Source organism: Gadus morhua, chromosome 19 (assembly GCF_902167405.1).
Source record: "Gadus morhua chromosome 19, gadMor3.0, whole genome shotgun sequence".
NCBI classification, from domain to species: domain Eukaryota; kingdom Metazoa; phylum Chordata; class Actinopteri; order Gadiformes; family Gadidae; genus Gadus; species Gadus morhua.
Window position 1 is genome coordinate 8,594,344 of NC_044066.1, and position 27,107 is coordinate 8,621,450.

A 27,107-nucleotide genomic window follows, 5' to 3' on the forward strand; every position below is an offset into this window, starting at 1 on the left:
TTTCTGTCATCAATTGATAACGGTTAGTGCAGGATGAGTGCAGGATGAGGGCAGGCACAGGCAGAAGTAGACAAACCCCTAGTATTGCTTTGCTTATTTTAACAAACATTGTAGACTCCAGTCTAGACTGAAACACGTGTCTAAAATTAGAAAAGCGAAATAACAAACTTTACGCATCCTCAACAGGGGTTTTGTTGGTTAAACAAAAGGATACAATCCCAGAAAATGGCTCCTTGCCATTGGGGTGTTGATAGTGTATTAGTTTGGGGAGCTCCGCCCCCCTCCCTCATTCCGCGCGCTGCAGGAGATTCACCCTCGCGCTGCCCGCTCCTACACCAGTCCACCTCTGCACCGCGAGACAGCAGCAGCAGCAGCACGAACGGGGAGTATCCGCCGCCTGTCTGGACTTAAAACCCCGCACATACCTTCACAGTCGAGGGTCTGTCATTTTCTGTATGTGGAAGACACACGGGGGATATTTACCTCGATTTATCCACTCCTAAAACAGAACAGTTTAGGGTTGAGTTTTTTTTTGGGACTGGTTCTGTGTTGCTAGGCAAGCGAGAGCACGAGCAGGTAAGCCCAGTGTATTCTCCAGAATAACCTTGCGAGCGTGTGTGTGTGTGTGTGTGTGTGTGTGTGTGTGTGTGTGTGTGTGTGTGTGTGTGTGTGTGTGTGTGTGTGCGTGTGTGTGTGCGTGTGTACGTGCGTGCGTGCGTGTGGGTATGGTGTATGTGTGGGTATTTCATGTCACCATTGTAATAATGCAACGAGTGACTTTAAAGGAATGGTTATTTTAATGAGATAGAGATAGTGTTGGGTATTTGTTGACGGAGTCATTGTATACAAAAAACGTGTGATTCTCATAATTTCACATTTATTTCTCATCGGCCGTCCATTGGCTAAAGCTTCCTAAACCAATACGAACCGCAGGGACGGCCAATATTTAGTAATCGGATACAGAAAAATAGGTCCCGATCCGGTCTCGTGTTACCATAAAAACACACAAGATTCGGAAGCTTTGGGCTTCGTTCATATTTTGCTTGTGAACAAGTTTACCGTTTTCACCCTAAACTCTGCGACGCAGATTGATCTCGGCGTTTGAAAATGAATGGATAGCCTACACTGTGTGTGTGTGTGTGTGTGTGTGTGTGTGTGTGTGTGTGTGTGTGTGTGTGTGTGTGTGTGTGTGTGTGTGTGTGTGTGTGTGTGTGTGTGTGTGTGTGTGTGTGCGTGCGCGTATGCGTGTGTGTGTGTGTGCGTGTATGCGTGTGTGTGTGTGTGTTTGTGTGTGTGTGTGTGTGTGTGTGTGTGTGTGTGTGTGTGTGAGTGATGGAGCTACTCACACACAATAAGAGTGATTTCTTAGACACCCAGTGTTGTTACTGTAAGTATAATATTTACAGTGGTGGTGGAACGGTAATGCGGGTGAGACTCCTTCCCTTCCTCACCTTATTCCTCCTGACTTGTGGGCTAAGGGAGTCGTTGGCACATGTGTGGCGACAGGATTGGAGATCCTGTCCAGGCTATGTTGGTACAAATACATAGTATTTTCTCTACTCCATCGGCCTACATGTCAGTTGTATTGATTGTTTTCGGAGACCCCCAATTACACCAGCCAGTGTTGGTGGGTCAATGAAGCTCTGTTTATCATAGCCGCAGGTGAAACGTTTCGGAGCACCGTGCTACGTGAAGGGGCGTTTGGTTAGTTCGGCGCATTTCAGGTATTATGAATCATAAAGGTCGTTTGCCAAGTGGGATTTACACTCCTTCATCCTTTGCATTTAAATTATTTACCAAACCAAAAAGAGTGTTCTTGTGATTCGTTTGTAGTTCCTCCATGGCGATTTCTCAGATATATTCATGGCAGCTATGAAAGGCCTATTCTAATGTTATTATACTGCATATATTGATATCATGTTTCTGCATTAAGGGATTTATGGTTGTAATATTATAACACATAGTGGAATGTCACATATTCATTGTGTCTTGCCTGGTTAAATGTCCATAGGATGAACTATGAGGTGGCACATCCATGTCAAAAAACCCTAACACACACCCTTGAGAAAATCCATAGTTCGGTGAATATTTATTTAAGGCAGAACTTGAATTTGTACCAGGGCTACAACCTGCCAGGTTTCTACGGGAGGAAGTGAGAAATATTGGACATCGACCTGTAGCCAGTGTGGGGAATGTGGCCGTTAGGTGTTTAGGTGGACTCAGTTCAAACCTTGAACTGAACCTGTCCAAACCCCCACACAAATACCTCCAGTTGAACTGTGGTGTTGTTTCGGACACGTCTTCTTGCTTTTCTGCCTACTCTGGAAAACTCAAGTGACCGAAACCTCTTGAGATGCATCTCCCAGATGCCACAGTCTGTTGTTGTTGAGCGAGTCCCTGCTGTGAAGGGCTAACAAAGGTATACATCGGCCTTTTCCTGTCAGTTGGTTTTACCCAAGGAGGCCCCTGTGTAGTGTGTACCATCTGAAGTTAGTCATGTAGCAAACTATCTGAACCGTCTCGGGTCACCGGTTGCCTGCCATATATATGACTCATGCACCATCATGTGGATTGCACCATGGCTCGGTTTCCCTGTGTTTCTGCAGTATCTGTTAAACAAACAGCTCGCGGCCCGGCCGGGTGCTTTCCAAACCTAAACTGAGTCAGAAAGAACAAAGGGTAACAAATGTAAGCATGCACTATCGTTCCTCCCAGGAAACCTCGATTCCGGTGGCCTGCGTTACTCTCTGTGGTGGTTAAACTCAAGGTCTAAGTTGCAAATAATCTTGGGAGAATCCCTGACCATTCTCACCCTTTTAACTTAAAAAACGGTAACCCTTCAAAACCCGACTATGGTTTTTATCTACCGAATATGTGTGGATATTGAAATACTATAAAAATGACTTTAAAGCTATTATATATATTATATCTATGTTCCATATTGTCAATTAAACCAATTAAACAAAGAAGTGTTTATTGATAGGATTTTAAGTGTTTGGCTCAGACGTCTTTTGTTTCTCTGAGGAAACTTCCAGAACAACAAGTCTTATATGGGCGGTAGGGACAGTGCATCCTACTTCTCAAAGCTTGTCGTTAGGTCATTAGAACCGTGTAGACGTGACACCGAGATGCAAGGAGGGGGTACACTCACATCCCCCCCGAAACCGGTGTTGGCTTTCTCACTGTCACACCAGTTGAACAGGACTTCCAGAGGCGAGAGGAAAAGCGTGTGTTCGTGTGTGAGAGGCAGGAGAAGGGGAGGGGGGGCACACGCATGAAAAAGATGTCAGTGCAATGTGTGTGCCGGGGGGGGGGGGGGGGGGGGGGGGGGGGGGGGGCGAGTAGGGTCTGGGGGGAGGGGAGGGGAGTTTGTCTCATGAGTGTGAGATTCACCCCAATGAGTCTTCCGCCTTTACACATTCCTGGCATTCCGACCTCTTCAGATGCTCAGGGCTACTCAGACATCTTCTAATGTGTCCGTGGGGGGGGGGGGGGGGGACATTCTTGAGGGCCCTTTATGTCGCTCGCTTCACCCCGGCGGGCCTTTGGTTGGACGGAAACCCAAGAACCTCTAATTTAGGATGCCATGGGAACGAAACACAGGTCGAAAGATGAACGCAATCTGTTTGAGGTTTCAGCGTGCAGATGACAGGCATTTGTCGAGGTCTTCAGGGGATCAGTGTCTGTCGAATTTCCCTTTCACTTGTAGTCCTGCTAACGCTCCCTACTTGATTAGTTGTTGTTGTTAAAGGCCCACTGTGCTCAAATCACTGGGGGGGGGGGGTACTTGCTGGTTTACACAGGGAAGGATGTTGATTCTGTTTGCCTCTTGCTTGGTTTTCATTTGAAGTTTTTGTAATAATTTCATTACACTTCTATAATTGTTATCTCTTTTATCTCTTAATATCTCTGACCATCTCTGATTCCTTTTCAAAGATGCTATACTACATTTGTGTAAGATGTGGCTGTAGATATGTGTATGGTAACGTGATTACAATTTACTTAATCCATTTACTTAATCCAATTTAAACTACATTAAATCTGTGATTCTGTATTTCTTTTATCACAATTGATCCCCTTGTGTTCTTTCCCCAACTCCCATGTGACACATCACACAGCTCAACAACCACTTGACAAATCACACGACTTCAACCCGCCGACGTCAGCAGCCATGTCAGCCCTGACCTTCACCCACAGAGCTTTCAGCCGGCGCTTCTGACCGTCCTCGGATCGAACCAAACATGTCCGCCTGCAGTGACTTTGCAGAACACGTGTGGAAACCCGGCTCGTGCAAGAACTGCTTCCATCCGTTCAGCGCCCACTGTCGGTCCACGGCTCGAGGCCCGGCCGGGGGTCTGCCCGCGGTCTGCCTGACCAGGACCGGCCTGGGAGGTGGTGATGAGGAACCGGGCATCACCTCTCCGTCACCCTACAGCAAGCCCACCATCGCCGTCAAGCCTACCATGATGATGAACTCCAATGACGCAAACGAGGCCATGACTGATGTCAACATGAACGGCGGGCAGGTGAGGACACGTTGAGGGTGGATGTTTTTATATTTGAGCTTGATTACTGCACTGTTTAACTTTTTCACCGGAATCCTCTGCTGGATTATTTGAACTCGAAACCGAAATGATTTGGAGAGAAAACAAAATCCCAGGGTTGATTGGCCAGTTGGAGACATTGGTAGATGGGTTTTATTCCTTCGACGTTCTTTATTGAAAATAGTTTCACTACAGTGAAGAGGTGACCCAGGGCAGTATTTGAATGGATGTATGTCCTGCGATTTAGAAATGCATCGGATCGTTTGTTTCAGTTCTTCGTCATTGTTTCTGTTCTCTAAAACGTTTGTGTGTCCGGTGTGTGTGTGTGTGTGTTAGGAGAACCAGAAGTCCACAGTGGAGCGTCTTGACCTTAAGAAGCTCCTGGACCTGTCTCCGCTCTACATCGACGGCTGCGCCAACGGCCTTCGCACCGCTCTCCTCCAGAGCCCTGGCTCCAAGACGGACTGCACCAACTACTACACCCCCCTTCCCCATGCGCCAATGTCCCCCATGGGCCAGTCCACCGCGGCCAAACACTCCAACACCAGCAGCATCTTCGTCTTCCAGGAGGCGGGGCGGACTTTAAAGGAGAACGGCAGCGCAGAAACCTTTAGGCAACTTAGTTCCTCCACCACCACCACCTCCATCGCCACCACAAGGACAACCAAGAGCACTTATAAAGGAAATGGTGGGGTGGGGCTGGGCAAGGCCGCTAGCCGGGAGCCCTGTGGGCCGTCAGCGGGAATACCCTTATCCCCATCAGCAGGAGTACCCTCCTCCACGGAGATCCTCCCTTCCAGCCCCGCCGCGGTCCTTAACCACCGCGTCAACACTGTGAGTCCCGTGACCCTTACCGCAGAGCCATCCAGCACTTCCCCCTCGTCGTCCTCCACCGCCTTCACCTTGGACTCTTTTACCCACAATGCTCCAGCGTCCTTCCACTCCCCGCCGCCCGTGTCCGAACCGGCCAGCGTTTCCGATTCTTCTTGTTCGTACTACAGCAGTACCGACTCCCTCCCGGGGCCGGAGAGGACCCCAGGAGGGCGCATTTCGAGTCCAGAGCACCCCCAAAGCCCGCTCACCCCAACAAGCCCCCGATCATCTCCCGCCACCCCCAACGGACCGACGGACGCAGAGCCCATCTACGCCGAGAGCACCAAGAAGAAGCGAAGGAACCAGAGCAACGGGACACAGGCTCAGACCACTGCCAAGCCAAACAACCAGGCCCAGAGGTCGGCCCACTCGGAGCCGCCTTCGGGCGAGGGCCAGCGGGCTACCATCAGCGTGGTCGCGGCGCACACGGAGGAGAACAACCGGACCTTCTTCCTGACCAGCCCGGACTCGGCCGTCAGCACACAGTGCCACTTCAGCCCCAAGGCGCGCAAGGACCCCGCCAGCCCCGCCTTTAGCTGGCCCAGCCCCGGCCACAGCCCGGTGGATCCCAGCGGCCACGCCTCCCCGCTGCCGCACCACAAGCCTCAGTCCAGCCCCCCTATTCCGCCCAAGAGGAACATCCGCTCCCCTAAGCTGGGCGCCTCCAGCCTGTCGCCGTCCTCCTGCTCCCCGGTCCCGCTGCCGGACCTGCCGGCGCTGTCCCTCCTCTCCCCCAAAGAAGGTCCTCCCAGTGGGGCCGGGGCGGCAGACCGCCGGCACAAGCTCACCCAACACGGCTCCGCCTGGAACTGCCGCATCGTGGAGGAAGAGGAGGAGGAGGAAGGCGAGAGGAGAGATCGGGACACCAAGAGGGAGGCGGTGAAGTCGGCGAGCACCTCCCGGCTGGTCGGCATGGCCAACACTGCCGCCGTCTGGAGGGAGGCGAGAGATTGGAGGAGCCAGGGAAACCTCCCACCGGCCGTGATAGGAACGGGCACGGCCCCAGCCCCAGCCCAGCCGCCGACCTCCCCCAACAATGGAGTCAGTCAGGGCCAGCGGGAAGCCACTGGTGCAGGGGAGGAAGCGGGGCATACTGGGAGCATGCTGGCCAAGGCATCGCTACTCGCCGCCTCCACGGAGCTGCTGCTGGGAGTGGGGAAGAAGGCCGCCAGCCATGAGTCCAACACAGCACCGCCACCGCCGCCGCCCAAGAAACACCACAGGTAGGAGGGTTCACAGCCTCTCTCGGTGCACGGCGCTCTCTTGTTGCCACAGTCCAGGGTGAGGTTTCCTACGGGGTGAGATCTGATAGGGGAATAAGGAATGATTGATGTGGTGTATTTTTTAATGGGGGAGTTATTTGGAAGCGCTCTAAATGGGGGGTTTAGTGTTTCGTTTGCTGTGAGAAGCTATGTAATGAGAACTCAAAGAGGATTTGAGTTAAATCATCAAGATGCATTACTGTTTTACTAGGCACCTGTTGATCTCAGCCTTTCCTATTTCCTATTTAAGTGGGTAATGAGGAACTTGAATATCATGCCTTTGTATAATCATTTCATAAGTGAATGGTAGATTATAGAACAAAACATTCTACACACATTCTATTCACACCGGCATGCGAAAGCTTTAAGCACATTCAGGTCCAATTTCAACTCCTAAAATGTCATTGCTGGCTGATTCACATTCGGTTTTAGTCGTGAAACATATTTATGGATGATTTATAGTATATTGAGTTGTAACACACACACACACACACACACACACACACACACACACACACACACACACACACACACACACACACACACACGCCTGTGTCCCCCCCCACCCTTATTCCATGCAAACCCCACTGTGCCCTCTCCTTTCATAGCAGTCTTATTCAGTTTTTGCGTCAGCCTCCATTGGAAACCCTTGCGGCAGTACCAGGGTGCTCCTCCAATGAATCGCCTGTTTATTTCAACGTAGGAGTGTGACATTTTCAGTTGTCTTTTACACAAAAGTCGGTTAAATGGACCCCCACAGTGCCATGCTGCAGTGCATTTGTCTTGGCTGCTGTACAATAGACACGAGCAGTGTTAAAAAAGACATCCCGACGCCCCACTGATATTGACACACAAAGACAGAAGCCTCTTTGTGTCCTGCCGGCGTTTCTCTCCAACTGATAGAGTCGTCTTGAGTTTATTTTTGTGAATCCAATATTAATCATGTTTAAATTGATAGCTCGATTCCTCATTGAACCATTTATAATATATCACACGTTGGATCAATCGCCTGTTTGAGATTTGTTTTATCTGAGAATGCATTTTTCCTAGTGCTAAAATTCATGCTTGGCTAGCATTGTTGTCATTGTAGACTTATCTGTTGTTTTAGTATGCCTATCTTGGCAGCACTGGCCTCCAGCCGTCAACTAGAGTTAATACTGATTTTTAACAGTCAAAACAAACACTTTGCGTCAACACTAGACTAACAATACATCCTGCGGAGGATAGCGTTACACTTCACTTAGAGGATTAAAATGATCTGCCACTAAATAAAGCTTTGGGTTATATGCCTAAGGGCTGTGGGGTAGAGCCGGTACGTTTTGTGGGCTTTGCGGACTTATTTATAACCATACGCTGCTCATAAACGCTGTGTTCCCATGACATTCATATAGTTTATAGAACAAGCATGGAGACTCTTTTATTCAGATGGTATTTGCTCAAGTTTAGTGTTTAGTGTTTTCTTTCAATGAAACGTGCTTGAAGAATTGTATAAATTACATATTGATTATTAAGTATTAGTTATGGTACTATAAGTATTAGTAGTAGTAGTACTGTTCAGCAGAAGTGCAGGATCCGGTGACTGAAAAGTAAAGAATAAAGCTTAAAAAACAAAAGTCTTAACGTCGGCAAAATGCAAACGATCGAGTCTTCTCCGACATTGATTCTGCAGACGTGTTGTGTGTTGATATCTGAGCTCAGCAGTGTGTCTGCGGCAGCAACGACCTCCATACCCACCGCCTGCCAGTAGCGAAATAACACCTATGGGCACTCATGTTTCAGGGGGCTTAATGTGCATGCTAATCCTAGCAGGGATAAGTCTCGCTCCACACTTTAATATTGCTGGTGTTCAGCAGTCTGATTAAAATACACTTAGTGGAGATTCACGTGGGAACGTCTCCTCAGTCCACAGCCGCCTTAGTGAGGGATATGATATTATTTTATGTTTAATCAACAAGTGCACACACACAGACAGGCAGGCTTGGAAGTAGTGGAGGATTAATAATACAAAAGCACACACGGTCGTGTCACCGTCAACGTTTAAGGCGTCGGATTGACTACCATGGTCTAGGGCTTAACATTGACAGCTACTTCAATTTCAGTATTTAATTCAAATGTTGGAGGACATTGGTTAATAGATTAATAGGGAATGAAGAAAGTAAACAAAAAAATATTTATATATCTATAATATGATAGAATATATACCAATAAATAATAGATACAAAATACATATTAAAAGTATTTCAATCATAAATTATAAATAAATTCAAAAGATACAAACAGATATTTATCTAATAGTTATGATTATTGACTAGCTGCCCTGCTGTACTTGTGCACTCACCCACCCAGTTTTAGAAAGCATTTAGACGTGCTGAATCATTAAAGGACCCACAGATGGCTGGTTTTGGAGGATCATCCTCCTATGATGCTATCACAGTGTTGGATCAGTCAGAGGAATGCTCTCCATCTCTATCTGATCCTGGTTCGCCTGCTTCAGAGCTACCGTATATTACCCTGAAGGTATACGTTGCCACTGAAATAGGTGTGTGAATGTGTGTTTGTTGAATGCTGCATTAATGTACGTGCGTGGATGTGTGTGATTCATGTCTGTATGTGTGTGTGTGTGTGTGTTGCAAGACAGGCGTGTCAGCCAGTCAAGGAAGCATGCCCGGAGGGGGGTGTGGCCGCTCTAAGGAACAGATTGTTGCCCGGGGCAACTGACAAACTGTCCCGGGCTTATATTCCGTTGCCACCCCTAGATTTCGAATTCATAGAACACCCATGCCCTTACAAAGAGCGAGTTGGACACTCTGCTAAATGATGTGCTAAGACTTGCTACTAAATCGCCTATCCCTCCCACAAAGCCAACCTGATCTCCTTCTACAACCCAGATAGCATCTTGTTGCTGCCCGACCGAGGGGGGAAAACTGCACTAAAAGCCGTGCGCTAGCAGGTAGTCACATTCTATTCTTTGCGGTGCTATGCTTAAGATACATTTTCATTCGGTGCCCTGTTAAAGTCACCCGTAGCTTTTCCTGCTGAGAGGGACTGTAAATACACCTATGACCAGTGCCGAGGCCAGGGTTGTGTTACTACACCGCGCGCCGGTGCGACGATGAGCCAATGCTTCTGAATCGGGAGCGTTAATCTTTCCAGCAGCCTCACACAGAAACCTCCGATGCTCTCTGATGTGAGGTAGGTGCGTGACGGCAAGCTTGAACTTTTTCAAAAGTGCAAGTAGTTTGAGATGCAGCCAATGTTTTTGATATCGAGCATTAAAGCTTAAAGCAGCAATAGCGGCTGTCATTTCTGCTTGGCAATTGCATCATTTGACCTAGTGGGTGTGAGAATATACTAGACTTTCCTGGCCAGTTCTTTAAAAGGTGGAGAAGTTGGCATGGGTAGGTGGGGTCAAGGTGTATGCTGAAGAGATAAGGGTTCGGTAACGCTGATGCAAGGAAGCTGGTTAAACGTTTTCTTTTTTATCACTCACCCTTTCTTTTGTGCATTTGTCAGTTTTACCTTCTATCCTGTGCACTCTGGCCAATTGTTAATAACTCAGTGTTATCTTGCAGTTGGAGAGACTAATATTTTTGTTATTATTCTATTATTATTTTGAAGTGCCTTTCTCTTTCTCTATATAGCTTGGTTCGTTCAAACTTTCTTTATCGAAACGTCTCTCTGTTTATCTGTCTGCAAGTGTAAAGTGATAAGTCGCATTGCATATTTTTAAATAAATAATAAAATAGTATTTTTTTAAGTAGACCTCTCTATATGAATGGATTCAACCACATGGCCTGAGATGCAGTATCTTTTGGTTAAACATTAGTTCAAAGCCGGGTTGTATATGGCTTTATAGATAACGCAGTAAACATGTTATCTAGTAACAGGAAGAGTGGTTTCCATCCCCGCTGATGAATAAGCTTTCTGCACTATTTAACAACGTGCAGCCCCTAGAATGGCGGATTTAATATGCATTTCTTATCTAGAAAATGCATGCTAAATCCAATGCAGGGGAAGTGTTAGCATATTTGCTGAGGTATTGTATCTACTTTAATACACATATTCCTATTCAGAACTAATGTATTTGCAGAACCCTCTCAAATAAAAATACAAGAGTATGTATACCATGGCCATAAAAGTAAATATTGTTAATATTAATATTGATTTAGTTCATATTAATTATATGTACTTATGCTTGCGTGTATTTGAAATACCAAAAAGTATAGATGTGTACTTGTTTGTCTAAAATGTCTCCGAGGCCCCACCAGACTGCTGCAACTTGACCTTACGTTTAGTTTAGTCACCGTGACACAACTATCCCCAAGCTCGTTAAAGCATCCACCCCCCTCCCCCACCGCTTGTCACTCACGCTTTATTAATACCACATACCATAATAGCATGTGTCCACACAAAATGCCGGCGTGCTTGTTTACGTTCTGCGAGGGCCAGAGCAAACCGTGGTTTCGGGTTTGTTATTAGCAATATTATACACCACCCATTGGGCCAGCCTGGGTCTAAATAGGCTTCTAGCTATGATTTTGTAATGCATACTCTGTGCATGAAAAACACAACATTATAGCACAGCACATTCTGCCCGGCGGGCCTCTCGTGTCAGCATGCATGCGTTGGATTGACCCACAATGCAATGCAATGCAGTGCACTGCCTGATCCTGTCATCTATCATTTAATATCTTACGCATTTTAGAGGGGTGAGCAACACCATGCATGCACACACAATCCGTGCAGGCGTCCCATTAGATCACAGTTCAGGAGAGCGCTATTACGGTATTAAATCAAGAGAAAAGCAGGGGGAAACCAATCTAATATTTCCAAGGAAAATCTGCAGGAAATAGACTAAAACCCCACACAAACGCACGTGCACACTCGCACACACACTAACACACACACACACAAACAAGCTTACACTTACGCGAGCGCACACACACAGACTCATGCACATGCACACACATGCATACACACACAAACGCACACACACACACAGCTACTGTCATACTGTTGAATTACCATTTCACCCCTGAATCTCCATTTGCGCTGTCTTTCATTATTCTGCCATTGTCTACTGCTATAGAGTATCCTGAAAGCTCAAAGAGCATTAAGACCTTGATCTACTGTCTTTCCCTTTCTTTCCCTATGTTTTCCCATCTCTAGCTGTCTCTTTGTTATGCTAATTTATGTTGGTAATGAAGATATAGGCTTGATGATTGCTTGATTACTTATGAAAAAGAGGTGGAATAATAGGAGCCAAGTTCACCTGTAACCAATCCTATGAACAATACGCCTTTTTAATTGATTACCTTGAGCGTGGTTATTTAGGCAGAATATTCTGGGCATGTCGCCTTGGCATTAGCCCAGACCAAAAGACTTCTTCAGGTAGATAACTTTGTGGCATTTCCTTAACACCGGCCCGATAAGACCAGAGACAACACACCGCATTGTTCCTGGCTTAGGGCGGATGGGCCAGGGGGAAAAGTACAGGGATCACATCCACCTATCTGATGGATTCTGAATCACGCCCTTGTCATCCACCCACATGATCAGCCTTTATTTATGGAGGGCTTTAAGTCTGTTGAGGTTCGCATGCAGGGTATACTGTGTTTACTGTTTTAAACTACAGGAAGAGCAAATTGAGAGAATGGAGATTAATCAACCATTCAAAGTGACTAGCTCCCATATAGTATCTCCTCTATACTGTCTCTTAAGAGGTGCTGTAGGTAAGATTTAAGATGTTATTTGTTAAAAATTGCACAACAATCAGCCAGCTGTTAGTGAGTGAATAGCGCTTTGAGAATATCTGTTTAGAGTTGTCTGCGTCGCCTCTGCATGAGACAATTAGGTTTTAGATGGCTCCCAGGGTAATTTCTGACCAATCAGACCTCTCTCCTCTGATTGGTTCAGAGAAATCTTGCTTTTCAATCAAAGTTGCGTGAAATGTAACACCTTTCAATGAGTGAGAAAAGCAGCGAGGGAGCTATTTGAGGCTCTCTCTCTTCACAACTCTCGAATCTTACCTGCACAACCTTTAATTCCATATAGGATTGCACTCGTACGGATAGAAGCCATGAAAACAAAACAATCAAATCAGCTAAATTGCGATGAGTTGATGTACGTGTTGGACCGGTTTGCTTACATTTCTGTTTTGTTTGGAGGGCTATCCCACATTGCGCAATAATCCATCTGCCCTGTGACACCAGAAGACAAAGCTGTCTTTTGGTGCAAGCAGATGGCTGTAAATAATTTCAGTGTACATATTGTTTTCTCATTACCCTCGACTAACTGATTACATTGACTTAATGCGGTTGTCATCTAACCTCTCTCTCTCTCTCTCTCTCTCTCTCTCTCTCTCTCTCTCTCTCTCTCTCTCTCTCTCAAGACATCACTCAGTGCGAATGGACAAGATTCTGCAAACAACACACACATGCATTGAAAACCCCAACGACAAAAAAAATTGAACAAATTAGAGCAAGCTAATCCAACAACATCCAACCAATTCAATCAGCAAATCACAAGCACCCAAATCAGGGGATCAAGCATTAATGCCTGGTATTATCAATGTTGTTGTTTGCACTATTAATGCCTGGTATTATCGTCGTTGGTGTTTGTGCTACCAATCTACAACGGGAAGAAAAAACCGACGGATTACTCCAACGCATTCACTATTGGAGCCGCGTCCCTGTGACCAAACGGTGGACGCCATCTCCTAACCATTGGCTGACCCCGGCTCTCTCTCTCTCTCCCCTCTGCAGGGTTTGTGGGCGTCTGAGTGGCAGCAGCATGGAGCTGGAGCGCTCCGCCAGCAGCCAGCCCGGGTCCGTGGAGAGCCTCACCCAGTCGTTAAGAGGAGGGCTGGGCAGCCCCACGCTGCCCTCCGCCTCCACCGACAGCCTGGCCGGGGACGCCGCGGGTGGGTACTGCTGATGATGGGGGGGGTGGTGGTGGGGGTGGTGGTGGGGGTGGTGGTGATGATGTGGAGCATGAGATTGTTTGAGGACAGTCGGGGACATGAGCAGCATGCATGAGTGCAGAAAGGGATGGTTATTCTTGGTCAACTGAAGAGAGGTATTACAGGAAGGAGAGGAGATAAGGAGTGGTTTAAAAATACGAGGACGTTTGTGTTTAGGGTAGTGCTATGTACTTACGTAGTACTCTATGCTTACTAATAGGTGGCTGCACAGCAAATTAAGATTTTACATGATTTGAAACCTCTCTCTCTCTCTCTCTACAGTCCCTCAACATTCACTGTGCCAGTAGAATCACACTGAGGCTTATTTATACTTTTGGACCCGCTATTATTAGCATCTGGAACATGGCTGAACCCAATTTTGGTTGTCAGTCTGAGTTTTAGTTTTCCTGATTTGGAAGTTTTTTAGAAGAGTCATTTGAAAGAGGAAGGAGATTTTGTGTCAAGCAGAGGTGCGTCTCTCTTCTCTTCCTCTTTTGATGTCTCTGTGTCTAAAATAGTGAACTGCTTGACAGTTTCTGACAAATCCCTTTTGTTTGTTGCTTTTCAAAGATCCATCGTGAATTAGTTTGAAATCCGTTCCTATGGTTAAATTACATTTTAAGGAGGTTACGTATACAGTACCATAACTGTCTGAAGTAAATTACATCAGGAACATCATCTTTAACTCGAGTTCGTGCCTCTAGCATTTTCTTTTTAATTGCGAACACTTCTTCGGGAATGTCGTTTTTTAGGAGATAATTATGGAGTCCGATAATGAGCAAAGAGCGTGGCTTAATCCTACTGTGAATCATTTTATTTAGTCTCCGCCCGTGCCACGAAAGCGCTTATTTTCGGCGATAGCACGCAATTATCCCTGCGTGCATCCCCCATCCACGTGGACTCCCCAAACCCCGGCCTTTCACTCACTACTCTGCGGCACTTGAACAGGAGTCGTTCTGTATGCCACCCTGGAATCCAGACCTTGAGGTTGAGGAAACTCATAGGTTGGAACACGATAGTTGTAATAATCAGCGGGGAAAAAACAACAACTTTCTCAGCCACTTTCAGGTATAGGCCACCCATATAGGCAGAAGAAAAAATAGGGTCAGGGTCCACGACGTGTCACCGTTCTTGACTCTCTCACTCTACTTCTATGTATGACCGCTGAATGAATCAATTCATGAAAGCCCAAAAATCGAAGAAACGCAAAAACTTTAGTCCGATGAACCAATTCTTTTCCCACGTCACTGACGTCTCTCTCTGCGTTCCCCAGGTTCCCGGGACCTCTCCAGGAGGACCTGCTCCTCCCCCTTCGCCCGGAGCCCGCTGGCCTCCAACCCGGGCTCCCCCCAGCCGGACCCCCCCTTCAGCTTCGCCCACAACACGCCCCCGCCGCTTCCCGAGAAGAAGCTGGTCAACCGCACCGTCTCGGCGCCGGACAGCGCCGGCGGCAAGCCCTTCGTCCGGGCGTATCCGCGGCTACCGTTCACCGGCTCCGAGACCAACGTGTGCCAGTCGGCCGCCGACCCCGGCGCCCTGGGCCCCACGGGGCCCCCGGGCTCCGTCTCCCGGTCCAGTCTGCCCTCCAGCCCCCTGGACCCGCGGGGCCCCTTGCTGTTCTCCTCCAGCGAGTCCCTGGAGCGCTGCCACGCCGCTGCCCCCTCCGCCCGGACCTCCCGCTCCAGGACCCTGGACGAGCCCCCGCCCCCGCTCAAGGCTCGCGGCCTGGCCGGCGGCGGCGGCGGCGGTAGGGGCGTGGGCGGCGGCCGCTTGGGGGTCCACCCTCGGGGCAGCGTCACCTGCTCCTCGTCGCCGCAGCTCAGCACGGCCCCGCCGTCGGCCCCGGAGGCGGGCCCCGCGGCGGGCTCCTGCATGCAGCTGCAGACCCTGCTGAGCAACATGGACAGCAGGGAGGGGGTGTACTCCAAGCTGGGGGGGCTCTACGCCGAGTCGCTGCGGCGGCTGGCGCTCAAGTGCGAGGACCACTTCACGCGCTCGCAGCGCAGCCCGCTGCGCTTCGACGAGAGCAACTGGTCGCTGTTCAAGCTGACCTGCAACCGGCCCAGCTGCAGCTCGGGGGACGCCGTGTACTACTCGGCCGCCTGCGCCTCCGACACCAGCAACCTCTACGCCGTCAAGGTACGCCTGGGGGACCGCTAGGGCCAACCCTCGTTATTGAGGCTGAGTGGGGATCAAATGGGCCCTTATGTCCGTCTGTACTGCAGCGTAGTGCATTCATTTAGGGGGGGGGGGGGGGGGATGAAGGTGCCCTATTTCTCTTGATGTATATGTCTCTAAAAAGGTACTCTCTTGCAATACTGAATTTCAAAAACAGAAGAAGTCAGCTGAAACCATGAAATGGTAAACACTGCTCCCTAAGGGGACATAGTTATTAGTGCTTTATTGAACTATTATGTTTAATCTGCTTGTCTAAGGTCTGATGGATCTGATTTGATCCCTGAGGCCTGTGTGTCTGTGTGTGTGTGTGTCTGTGTGTGTGTGTGTGTGTGTGTGTGTGTGTGTGTGTGTGTGTGTGTGTGTGTGTGTGTGTGTGTGTGTGTTTGTGTGTGTGTGTGTGTGTGTGCGTGCGTGCGTGCGCGTGCGTGCGTGCGTGTGTAGCCCGCCTATCAAGGCTGTGGATAGATTGATGTTATGGGCTTAAGACATTTAACCAGCGCTGTGACTGCCTCTGCAGCAGTCAGTTAAGAGCAGCAGCCTACAGGTCGTACATGCTGTTGGAGGAAAGTTGCTCAGGGCCCACCATTACGCAACCCCCCAGGGCGAGAGAAAACCAACACAAATAGGGTGTGCTGTGACCTTTGTCCTTTAGTCATTAGCAGTAGCCATTTGTGTGTGTGTGTATGTTTGGTGTGTGTGTGTGTGTGTGTGTGTGTGTGTGTGTGTGTGTGTGTGTGTGTGTGTGTGTGTGTGTGTGTTAGTGTGTGTGTGTGTGTGTGTGTGTGCCCAGACTCTTCCTTTATGTCTCTCAAACCATTAATCTCAACATGCCAGGCAGGATTTATAGTAATACCCCCTCTCTCCTGTTGTCATGGACTACACACACACAGACACACACACAAACACACCTCCACATCTAACCTACCAGACACACTCGTATCCAGCTTCATCTTTACTGTCTGCCTAAAATCCAAACATAGTACTAACATGAAACGTGGCCGTGCTCTGTGGAGCTCGACTACCGATCTTCATGTTAAGACAATAAACATCAAACAACACTATTTATCCTCGGCAAATGCCGAATCCACTGGTGGGATCTTTTGTAATAGTGTGACATGCAAATGCAGAATAGACATTTGATTTGAGCCGTGAGAGAGAGTTCAAATAACAGACTAGAAATCAAACTAGATTTGACTTGTGAAACAGTAAAAAGAACAGCAAAAAGAAGGAGAATTGAAACAGCTTTCTACCTTCGGAGCCCTTTCCTCTCAACGGGCCTAGTATGCATTGAACCTGCCCTGTTGACGACCCCCCCCCCCCCCCCCCCCTGCTCTCCGTCTGCAGATCTGCAAGGGCCCGTCGGCGGAGGCGCGGCAGGCCCCCCTGTACGGCCTGTCGGTGCAGCAGAGCGTGCCCTCCCACTTCAACGTGCAGCAGGACTGCGGCCACTTCAACGCCTGCGTGCCCCAGAGCATGCTGCCCGCCGACGAGGCCCCGGGCCCCCAGCAGCAGCAGCAGCAGCAGGCCGACCCGGAGCGGGTGGTGGTCATCACCCGCGAGGTGCCCCGCCAGAGCGCCGCCGACTTTGCGCGGGAGTGGGAGGCGTTCCACCGGGCGCAGCCCGAGGCCTACGAGCGCCGCGTGTGCTTCCTGCTGCTGCAGCTCTGCAACGGCCTGGAGCACCTGAAGGAGAGCGGGGTCACGCACCGCGACCTCTGCCTGGAGAACCTGCTGCTGGTGCCGCACCACCGCCAGCCGCCGCCCGGCGAGGGCGCGGCCAGCGACGGGACCTCGCCGCCGGCGGACAGCCAGCGCCACCTCCCCCGCCTCCTCATCAGCAACTTCGCCAAGGCCAAGCGGCGGTCGGCCGAGGACGCGGCGTCGGCCAGCGCCGACCCGCGCCTCAAGCGGGACCACGCGCGCCTGGCGCCCGAGATCGTGTCGGCGGCGCAGTACCGCAAGTTCGACGAGTTCCAGACGGGCATCCTGATCTACGAGCTGCTGCACCAGGCCAACCCCTTCGAGGTGAGCCCGGCGCTGAAGGAGCAGGACTACCGCTGCCACGACCTGCCGCCCATCCCCACGCTGTCGCTGTACTCGGCCGGCCTCCACCGGCTGGCCCAGCTGCTGCTGCAGCCCGACCCCATCAAGCGCATCCACATCCAGGAGGCCAAGCGCGTGCTGCAGAGCCTGCTCTGGGGCCCGCGACGGGACCTGATGGAGCAGCCCTGGGAGAGGCCCCGGCCCGGGGGCGGCGGGGGGGTGGTGGGGGACGGGGCCCGCCACGAGGGCCTCCTCAACTGGCTGGACGTGAAGCGGGCGCTGCTCATGATGAAGTTCGCCGAGCGCTCGCTGGAGCCCGAGAGGAACGCCGAGCTGGAGGACTGGCTGTGCTGCCAGTACTTCTCCTCGGCCCATCCGCTGTCGCTGTGCCACACGGCCGAGCTGCTCTACTGCCTCAAGTGAAGCCCTGGCTCCCTCTGTCACTCACGTACCCACGCACACACACACACCAGCCGAGGTGGGGTGGAGAGAGGGAGACCCTTGACCCTCCGGTTGGGTGAAGGGAGACGGAGAGACCAATGACGGCCCCAATTTGTGGATTCGTTCTTCAGACTTTTGAGGGTTCTTTTGTTGTCCGGAAACGCAAAAGAAAAGCGAAACAAAGAAAGACACTGGACGTCATCAAAAATAATGTGAACCTGCCTGCACATGCTAATGCTAATGCTACATGCATGACAGCCCGCTTCCGCCATCCCTGTCCGCCATACATACGCCCTTATATAGTCGTACTCTGTATATTGCTTGGTTTCACTGGACTAACTGGGCTGGCTAACACTCACCATGTGGACTAAAGACACAAGGCCTGTGTGTGCGTGTGCGTGTACGTGTGTGTGTGTGTGTGTGTGTGTGTGTGTGTGTGTGTGTGTGTGTGTGTGTGTGTGTGTGTGTGTGTGTGTGTGTGTGTGTGTGTGTGTGTGTGTGTGTGTGCGCGTGCGTGCGTGTGTGTGTATGAGTGTGTCTGTGTGTGTGTGTGTGTGTGTGTGTGGCGCAGCCGTTGAGTGAAAGACTCGGCCGTTAAAACGTTGAAAAGAACACGTCTAATTGAGTGTTGCCATATGGAGCCGTAGTAGTCAGGCCAACAACCGTTTGGTCAGAATCCCGGACACTGTAATCGTATTCATCAACTAGCAACCGTATGTCACCACCAACCCAACGTTATAACATGTAACATTTTACCTATTCGATTTTTTAACACACTATCCAGCTCAGCTAAAGATTTCTTATTATTTAAAATGTTTTATTACGGTAAGATATTCAGTTGTCTGATAGAACCGTACTTTACTTTTTTCAGGCACATCAAGCAGATAAACAGCAAACTACACAAGGTCAGCGGAAGTGAAAGTTCACAAAACTGCTTGACAATTACTGGTCACTTCCTTGCAATGAATAAAAGTCTGATTAATTCGGAAAAACATGTCAGATGTCAATGTCAAAATAATAGCCCAATCCCATTCAATATTTGATTTGCTAAAACAATATTTGCGTCCTTAGTACATAGGATGACAGTGTGGTTACAGTCCTGAAAATACATTATGTTCATTTTTATAACTTGAGTCCCAGTGCCTTTTTGTTCTCTGTATATGTTACAGTGACTGCAAAACCGATATGTACATGTTTATATTCGTTTCTTTTCTTGACAGATATATATATTTGTGAAACTGGACTTTCACACTGTGTTCTGGAAATAAAAGGCAGAACTTTGTACAGACATTTGTAGATGATTTGAATAAGAGTTAGCCCAAGCAGGTCTTTAAAGTAAAAGAAAAAAACTGTGGATGTAGCAGCAGTTACTGTTAATATTTATGACACATCATTTGTTGTCCTGTAGTAGTCACTGGAGCATTGTTTGTTAAAACTTGACGTATTGTTTGTTTTATATTTCTTTCTGATCTGCAGCAGATGTCCGGGGCAGTTATCTTTGTCACTCTTGGCTCCCTCGCCTACGATTGGCTCGCTAGAAGTATTACTTAATTCATTAATTCATTAATTAAAGAACAAAGTCTTGTGCTGCCACAATTGTAAAAACTAAATAAAGTCCTCATGCTGGGTTTTCATGGCGTATGTTGTGTTGAAATGACATGCCGTTGTGCCATTCAGTACATGAGGACATGTAATTGGTTGGGCCTCACCATCATCAATAAACTGCATATATTTTCTCACAATTACATCCGTGTTTATGTGTTTGTTGGCGAATACGATACCATACTGATAACAAGAGTTGGGAATATATCAGTAGCTCCCGATTCAATTCAATTGCGATTCCTGGGGTCACGATTTGATTCAAAATGTATTCTCGATTGGCAGCGATTCTCGGTTCAGTAGGGGTGCTGATTTCAGGACCTATTTCAGCTCGCTCAGTGCTCAGGAAGGTGGTCCGGTAAGTTATAGCATGAAAGCAGAGTAAAGTGTGTTTAAGATATTTACATATATTTTTTTCATTTGTATACATTTGTCAACTGATTGAGTAATGTAAACACACAAATGTGTGTTTAACACAAAGGAGGGAAAACATAAATAGAAATCAATCTAATTGATTTTTGGAAGTTTGGAAGAAGATGGCAATCGTGATTCTTACATGAAACTGATAAGCTACTGATCTAAACAATGACTTATTTTTCCTAATGATTCGGTTCATAGATCAATACGTGATGTGCTTCAGCAGTTACAAATTTTAACTTCATGAGTTAGTTACCACTTATTGGGAATATAAATGCAACCGATTAGCCCGGTCCCTTGTGGGGTATCAATAAACTGAATAGATTTTACTCTCAGAAGACATAGACCAGATCCATGCCCTTCATGTTTTGCTTCCGTGTTTTCTTATCTATACCCCATCTTTGATTACATTGCAAACCCTTTAAGAGCCAACAACACCAGAATCACCTGCTTCAGGCAGCATTGGTAATCCTTTGGGGGGGAAAAGGCTTCAGTTTAACAAATGTGCATATTTTGTGCCAAACATACAAAACCTGTAGGTTATCTATTTATTTTGGTTGACCTTTTTTCCTAGCAAATATGGGTTTTGTGCGTAATAAAAAGAAAGTAAGACTTGGAAGATATCAACTAGTAAATGGGCTGTGCAATTCATTATTATTGTTTATCGTCTTTGAATATATAACTTATTGTCATGGAATGAAGATTATCGACTTATCTTGATACCCAGTCTTAGTCCACATTGATTACAATGACAATATATGCACTTAAAATGATCAAATTTGAGGGTGTTTTTTTTATACTTCAATGACCCTCAGTGAGACCATTTACAATGCATTTGGAAATCAACAGCACATCATGATATTTATTGGAATCCTGTAAAGTATTCCCCATAATTATCACGGTAATACGTTTTGCAGGTTGCCCAGCCCCGGTAATGATACAGACAGGGTGGTTGTGGTTGTGTCTGTGTGGAGTGGGGGGAGCACTGACTCCTCCCGTCTAACTTTCTGCTTCACATCATTGCTCCAAAACCACTGGATTTCTGTCCCATCATAGGTGGAGCCTTGTTGCCATGGTGGCGGTTTGACCAATAAAATGGCATTCCTGGGAATAACACGAAGTCAGTCACTCGAGAAACATTTTCTGTTTCTCTTTTGATTGAACGCGGGCCTGCACACGCACAACCAGAGAGAAACACGCTCACAATAAAAAAAAAAACTGACAACTTTTTTCTATCTTTCTCCCAGACAAAGAGCCACAAAAAAGACAATATATAGTGGATCAACCAATAATTATTCCAGAAACTAAGCCTTGTTTGCCGAGTAAACCCAAAACAATATTTCCATTTGTTTATAATTTTTTCAAAAACCTCTACTTGGCTTACTTTAACTAAAGCAGCCTACACAACCTCCAAGTTCCAAATCAAGTCTCTAACTACAACCATCAGATCCACAGTCTTCTTCTCAAGGACAGACTTGGCGTCTTTATGGTTCTCTGAATAAGTCCCGGTGCGCCATCTGCTGGTTATGAGCCATCGGTAGACCAGATTCTGTTTACCTTTGTACAGGAACTGGAGTACGACCAATTCACGCCTGGGCTCTCTCACCTGAACACTCAAGGAAAATTACCTTGATTTGCTTAAATAAATATAAACACATTCTCAGTAAAACTCTGAATAATTATAACACGTGGGATATTTATGGTGCGATAATGACACCCATTGGCTATATAGGTTAACTACTATTTTTGTCAACTGAAGAATTGAGTGATTACAATAATTATTCAAAGTGGTGCCATTTTAGCACCAAGTATGACGTAGATTACGACAAACCATTTAAAAATCAATTGACATTTACTCAATGGAAAAACTCATGCTAAAGGAACACCAACACAAAGCTGCTACTCCACCTGATAAGGCATTCAACTCGCAAGTCAAAACGCATGCAGATACACAACAGTGGTATGCCACACGTTTTGCAGAACTCTTGGTGAGGACATCCTGTTCCACCTCAAATTTGTTTATATTGTCAAATAAATGGGAACTCTGACCGTTGTTGACAATGACGTCACATTTTATAAAGGCAACACCTTGTTTTATTGCTTGGCTGGTGTACTCCGGCCATATACAAACGCTTACAACCAGACTGAATGAGGATCGTGGCCTCCTTACTACAAGGTAAAGGTGCTACATTTCCATATAAACTACTTACACAAACAGGTGCCTAGGGGAAACTTAAAAAGAAAAGCACAAGAGTGATGATTTCCCAATTTGCCAAACTTTATTTGAACATCAATTGAAGCACAACGATCATGCTCAACAAGAAGTTCATCTAATACCTCCAACAAAAAGTATAAAAATCAAGCAAAATGAAGTTCGATTCAGACCGTTCTGGTGATCAAATCAATGCATTTGGCCATGACAAAAAAAACAACTTAAAACAATAAAAGTCATACTTCTTTATCATCATGCCAAAGCATAGAGCAAGCAGTAAGAAAACACACGTGGGCGCGGTCAGCCTTTATATCTGTAACGTTTCAGCACAAGCGGCGAATCATTCGCTTATGCCGGTCGGAGAGGGAGGAGTCGTTGTAGTGGGGTGCAGCCGGGATGCGGGTTGTTGTACTGCGGTGAGGTGCCAGCGTCCGGATGGGAGTCCGGGGGGCGCTGGCCCGATCAGCCCAGACAGGAGGCAGGACCCCGGGGTGGGGTGGCCTCCTGTAGGTCCCTGGGAGACGGGACGGCAGGGCTGATTTCCGAGGCTTGTGCTCATTTCTTCTTGGGGACTATCGGGTCGACCGGCAGACCGATCTCCTTGCCCCGCAGCTTCAGGCCTGTGGCGGAGAGAGACGTGTGGAGGGTCGCGGGGTCAATGGTCGAAGGTCAAAGGGAAGACAAGAGCTGCGTATTGATAACCTTGTATTTGAAGCTTCTGTAATACGGAGAAGTTCCGTTAAGTTATTTAAAGGGGGTGATATTATCTACCAGGTGGGGCCTAGTATCACTAAAACACAGGAAACGGGAGATATTAAACGGCTTGTACCGGCTTATCTCACTCACGCATGGCGGTATGATATCACCCCTTTAAATCCTTTGAGGCTGCCACGCCTCCGTGGGCGGCCTGGAGCTACATAAGGTGGTGGGCGTGCCGCCCTCAGCCCGCCTTGCACGTGCTCAGTGTGTCTCGTGTGGCGGGGTGACCTTACCGATGGCCCTCTCGATCTTGCCCATGACCTGGTTGTTAGGAATCGCTTTCCCGCATTCATAGTCCGCAATGATCTGTGGTTTCTCGTTGATTTTCTGAGGAAGAAAAATAAACCAGTCATTTACATTGACACACCATCAATGGTTTCATATTTCCTTGCATTATGTACATTTCCCTATCGTCCGAACAATTCTGTGATAAAATCGAGAAGTTATCTCCATCGTTCCCTCATTTCTCCTGTGCCACCCTATAGATTTAGTGTGTTGTTTCAGAGAGTTCATAGCACACGTTATGCACCGAATTGCGGTTCAATGCAGAATTTAGCAAGAGTAACACTTTCTAAAGAGCCTGTTTACATTGTCTGCCAATAGCTGTGATTAAATCGATGGAATGCAGTTAGGCAATCCGTGTGTCGTATTGTAGCACAATAACGCAGTACAGTTCAAACACATGACTAACTCGCAACCAGGAATGAATACAGCGCAAATGTTAACCATGGCAAGGGGAAACAACAAGCAACATTCTTAAACCCGACCTACTTCTTTCTATCTGAGATGGATTTCCAATGTCTGCAGCCTACCTTTAGGCATACTTGAGCAAGATGTCCAAACTGCTCCTTGACAACATGAAATCCCTACAGGTCGCTTGGGATTAAAGGGATAGCCGTGTTGTTGACCGTCCAAGCCATTTCAACACATGGGAGTGTCCACCCACATGTGTTGGGCTAGATCAGACTACCAGGGTAGGTTGGTCGGTTTGTTAATGATTAACAAATCTGGGTGGACACTCCCACTTGTCACTATAGGGTTGATATTGGAGCCAGCAGTCCATGTTATGGCAGGACTTCTGGGGCGAGACGGCACAGAGCGAAAACCAGAACGCTATGCCCCGTTTCAGTTTCTATCAGGAGGGTTTCCGAAGAGAAACTCATTTGCACGAGAGGAGGACGGTTTCAGAAGGGGATTTTAATTAGGGGATTTCTCAAGTGTGTAGAACACTATAGAAAGACACCTTTTAGTTTACGTTCACTGCTAGCTATTTCGGCCCTTACAGAGCCACGCCTCCAGCAACGCCCTGTTCATCAAGATTTGAGCTTGTCTGCTTTGTGAGACTACTATAGGGTAGTCTTTGTGAGACTACTATAGGGTAGTCTTTGTGAGACTACTATAGGGTAGTCTTTGTGAGACTACTGTAGGGTAGTCTTTGTGAGACTACTGTAGGGTAGTCTTTGTGAGACTACTGTAGGGTAGTATTTGTGAGACTACTATAGGGTAGTCTCACAAAGACTACCCTATAGTACCCCATTGTTTCGACAAAAAAATGCAAATTGTAGTCGAAACAATGGGGTACTATATCTTAGATAGTACCGTTGTTACTACTTCTACCTCAGAACAGTTACCGATGGCGCAGTCCGCGAGATTGCATTAGGCGGCCCCATTGCCGTGCACTCAGTCGCCTGCATCGGCAGATGGAGCCGTCTTCCAAACGCGAGAAAGCAACAAACTTGCACCAATCGACTACAACGATGGCCTCGACAACATTCGTTTTGATCAGTGATCAAAACAGTGATCAGATCCGATTGCTGATGTGCAGATCACACCACAAATAAAAAAGGCGTCCAGTGCCTCCATAGCATCTCCCCCTGGTTGGTTAGTGCTCCCCCTGCCCGTGTGTGGTACTCACAGTGGCCAGGTCCTTCTGGGTAAGGCCGTTGTTCTGCCGGCCCAGCTGGATCACCTTGCCCACCTCCAGAGAGACCCTCTGGTGGTGCAGCTCCTCCGTCTCGCGGTCCAGCTTGGCCGTGTTCCTGGTCACCAAGTGCTGCTTGTTCTGACCCGCCGACCCTGTGGCGAGAAGAGGGATGGGGTGAGGCCGATGGACGTCACGGTGGCATCGCGTCAGCAGAATTCATGATCATGCGGCAAACGTTTGTGGGCCTCTACTCTGCACTCCCACTGTGGTTGTTGTTGTACACCAACGAGGTCACAAAACCCTTGCATACATCAAGGTAATTTTGATTGTTCTTAGCTTTATTTAAAAATGACATCTGAAATAAGGTGTCGACTAAATGGCTTGATGTAAACATGGTGGTAACGCAGTGCTAAGAGTAGTTGCCATATCGCTTCAACACTTTGTTGGTTTTTATACCCATAAATACAATACAAACATGTCGAACACCTTTGGATCTTCGTCAGGTTATGCCAGATCAAATACAAACAGGAGTGCAACTGGTTGGCCATTTTAGATGTTTTGGTTACCATGGATGGTAACTTAGCTGAAATAATATGCATGGAACCGATGCCAAGCTTGGCAGGATCTTTTAAACAACTTACATTTCTTGGTCGTCTCCAGGTCCTCCCCACGTCTCTGAGCAGCGTTGATGGCCTAGAAAGAGCATGGGCAAGTACAAACTTGAAACATGTCGCTCTGCAATATCAAAACTTGTTTCAATGCACCATAATTCGCCGTGAACGGTGATCCGGATGATGCAATATCCTGATCAGACGCGAAAAGGGAGCCTGACCAACCTAGCCACTGAAGCAAAGCATTACATCTGCGTAGTAAACAAGCCATTGCTATCGATAATTTGAACAAACTGTATAATCTCAAGTCTTCAAACTGAAACTATGAGTCATAAATCATCCCTTAGCACACCTATTCTGTGCTTCTCCAAATTGGATTGCTTTGCTTTGTTTTGCAACATTGACCATCTTTCACCATAGTGCGACACAAACGTGAAGAGAAAGGTTTTTGGTGGCATAAGAGTTGGATGCCATTGTATGGTTTGAGCTGAGGGGCTCAACGCATGGGCCGTTCACGCATGCCCTTTTGTGTAGTCTGGCTGGGCTAACATGATCGCTATCTATGTGGGTAGATTTTAAGATATTATTGTACCATTGTTTAAGACCCGTTCGAACGACAATACAACGTCAAGACGACATACTCAATTGGAGCCCACGATGTAGATTAGCAGATGGACAAATGCACTGGTTTACGCTCGTAACAAATCGTGCTTATGTGATCGCTGCTCACAGCCCCATGGAGCAAAAATAGAATAACATCCCCGTCGTCGGAATGGTTTTGTATGGTTTAGATTCGTTAATCTGGATAGTCTCAATATATACGACATTTTGAGAGCCAGCTATCCGTCCACCCGAGGTATTTAGTGTGTTAAATATTGAACCGTACCTGCTTGGATTTGGCCTGGGCAGCCGTTGGACCCTTCTTCCTCAAGACCGTCACGGTATCCCAGTCGCTCTCTGCCATTTTGACTGGTGGTTTTTAGTCGATATATTACAAATAAGTTATTTACAAGGATAAGTGCTCACTATATGTGCGTATTAACTCGGTTCTACAAGGCTATGCGACGATACTTCTAGAAAAACAATCGCCTCTCCTATAAGTGTCAGCGTGCTACCGTAGCTTTATTTATAATGGCGTTGCCTACAGTAACAACAACATGTAGGGAAACACAGCGACCCCTACAGGCACAATTTGGTTTATTTTATAACTTATCATGACCTCATCCGCTTTTGTAATAATTTTGGACATTGTCAATAGACAATGTATCTAATGCAATGAAAGC

At 47.5% G+C, this 27,107-nt stretch overlaps 2 protein-coding genes across 2 annotated transcripts; one reads left to right on the plus strand and one right to left on the minus strand.

Moving 5' to 3' along the window:
- Window positions 1-320: 320 nt before the first annotated feature.
- On the plus strand, window positions 321-20,047 carry prag1 (PEAK1 related, kinase-activating pseudokinase 1). Its single transcript, XM_030341569.1, has 6 exons — window positions 321-576; window positions 4,119-4,526; window positions 4,881-6,640; window positions 13,444-13,601; window positions 14,914-15,779; window positions 17,163-20,047. The coding sequence occupies exons 2-6, from the start codon at window positions 4,242-4,244 to the stop codon at window positions 18,282-18,284; spliced, it is 4,191 nt and encodes a 1,396-aa protein (XP_030197429.1). The 5' UTR covers window positions 321-576; window positions 4,119-4,241; the 3' UTR covers window positions 18,285-20,047.
- A 2,525-nt stretch (window positions 20,048-22,572) lies between these two features.
- edf1 (endothelial differentiation-related factor 1) lies at window positions 22,573-27,006 on the minus strand. The gene is made up of 5 exons (XM_030341576.1): window positions 26,711-27,006; window positions 25,855-25,906; window positions 25,205-25,365; window positions 23,523-23,616; window positions 22,573-23,150 (listed from the first exon to the last, which is right to left on the minus strand). The coding sequence occupies exons 1-5, from the start codon at window positions 26,786-26,788 to the stop codon at window positions 23,086-23,088; spliced, it is 450 nt and encodes a 149-aa protein (XP_030197436.1). The 5' UTR covers window positions 26,789-27,006; the 3' UTR covers window positions 22,573-23,085.
- Between the last annotated feature and the right edge of the window lie 101 nt (window positions 27,007-27,107).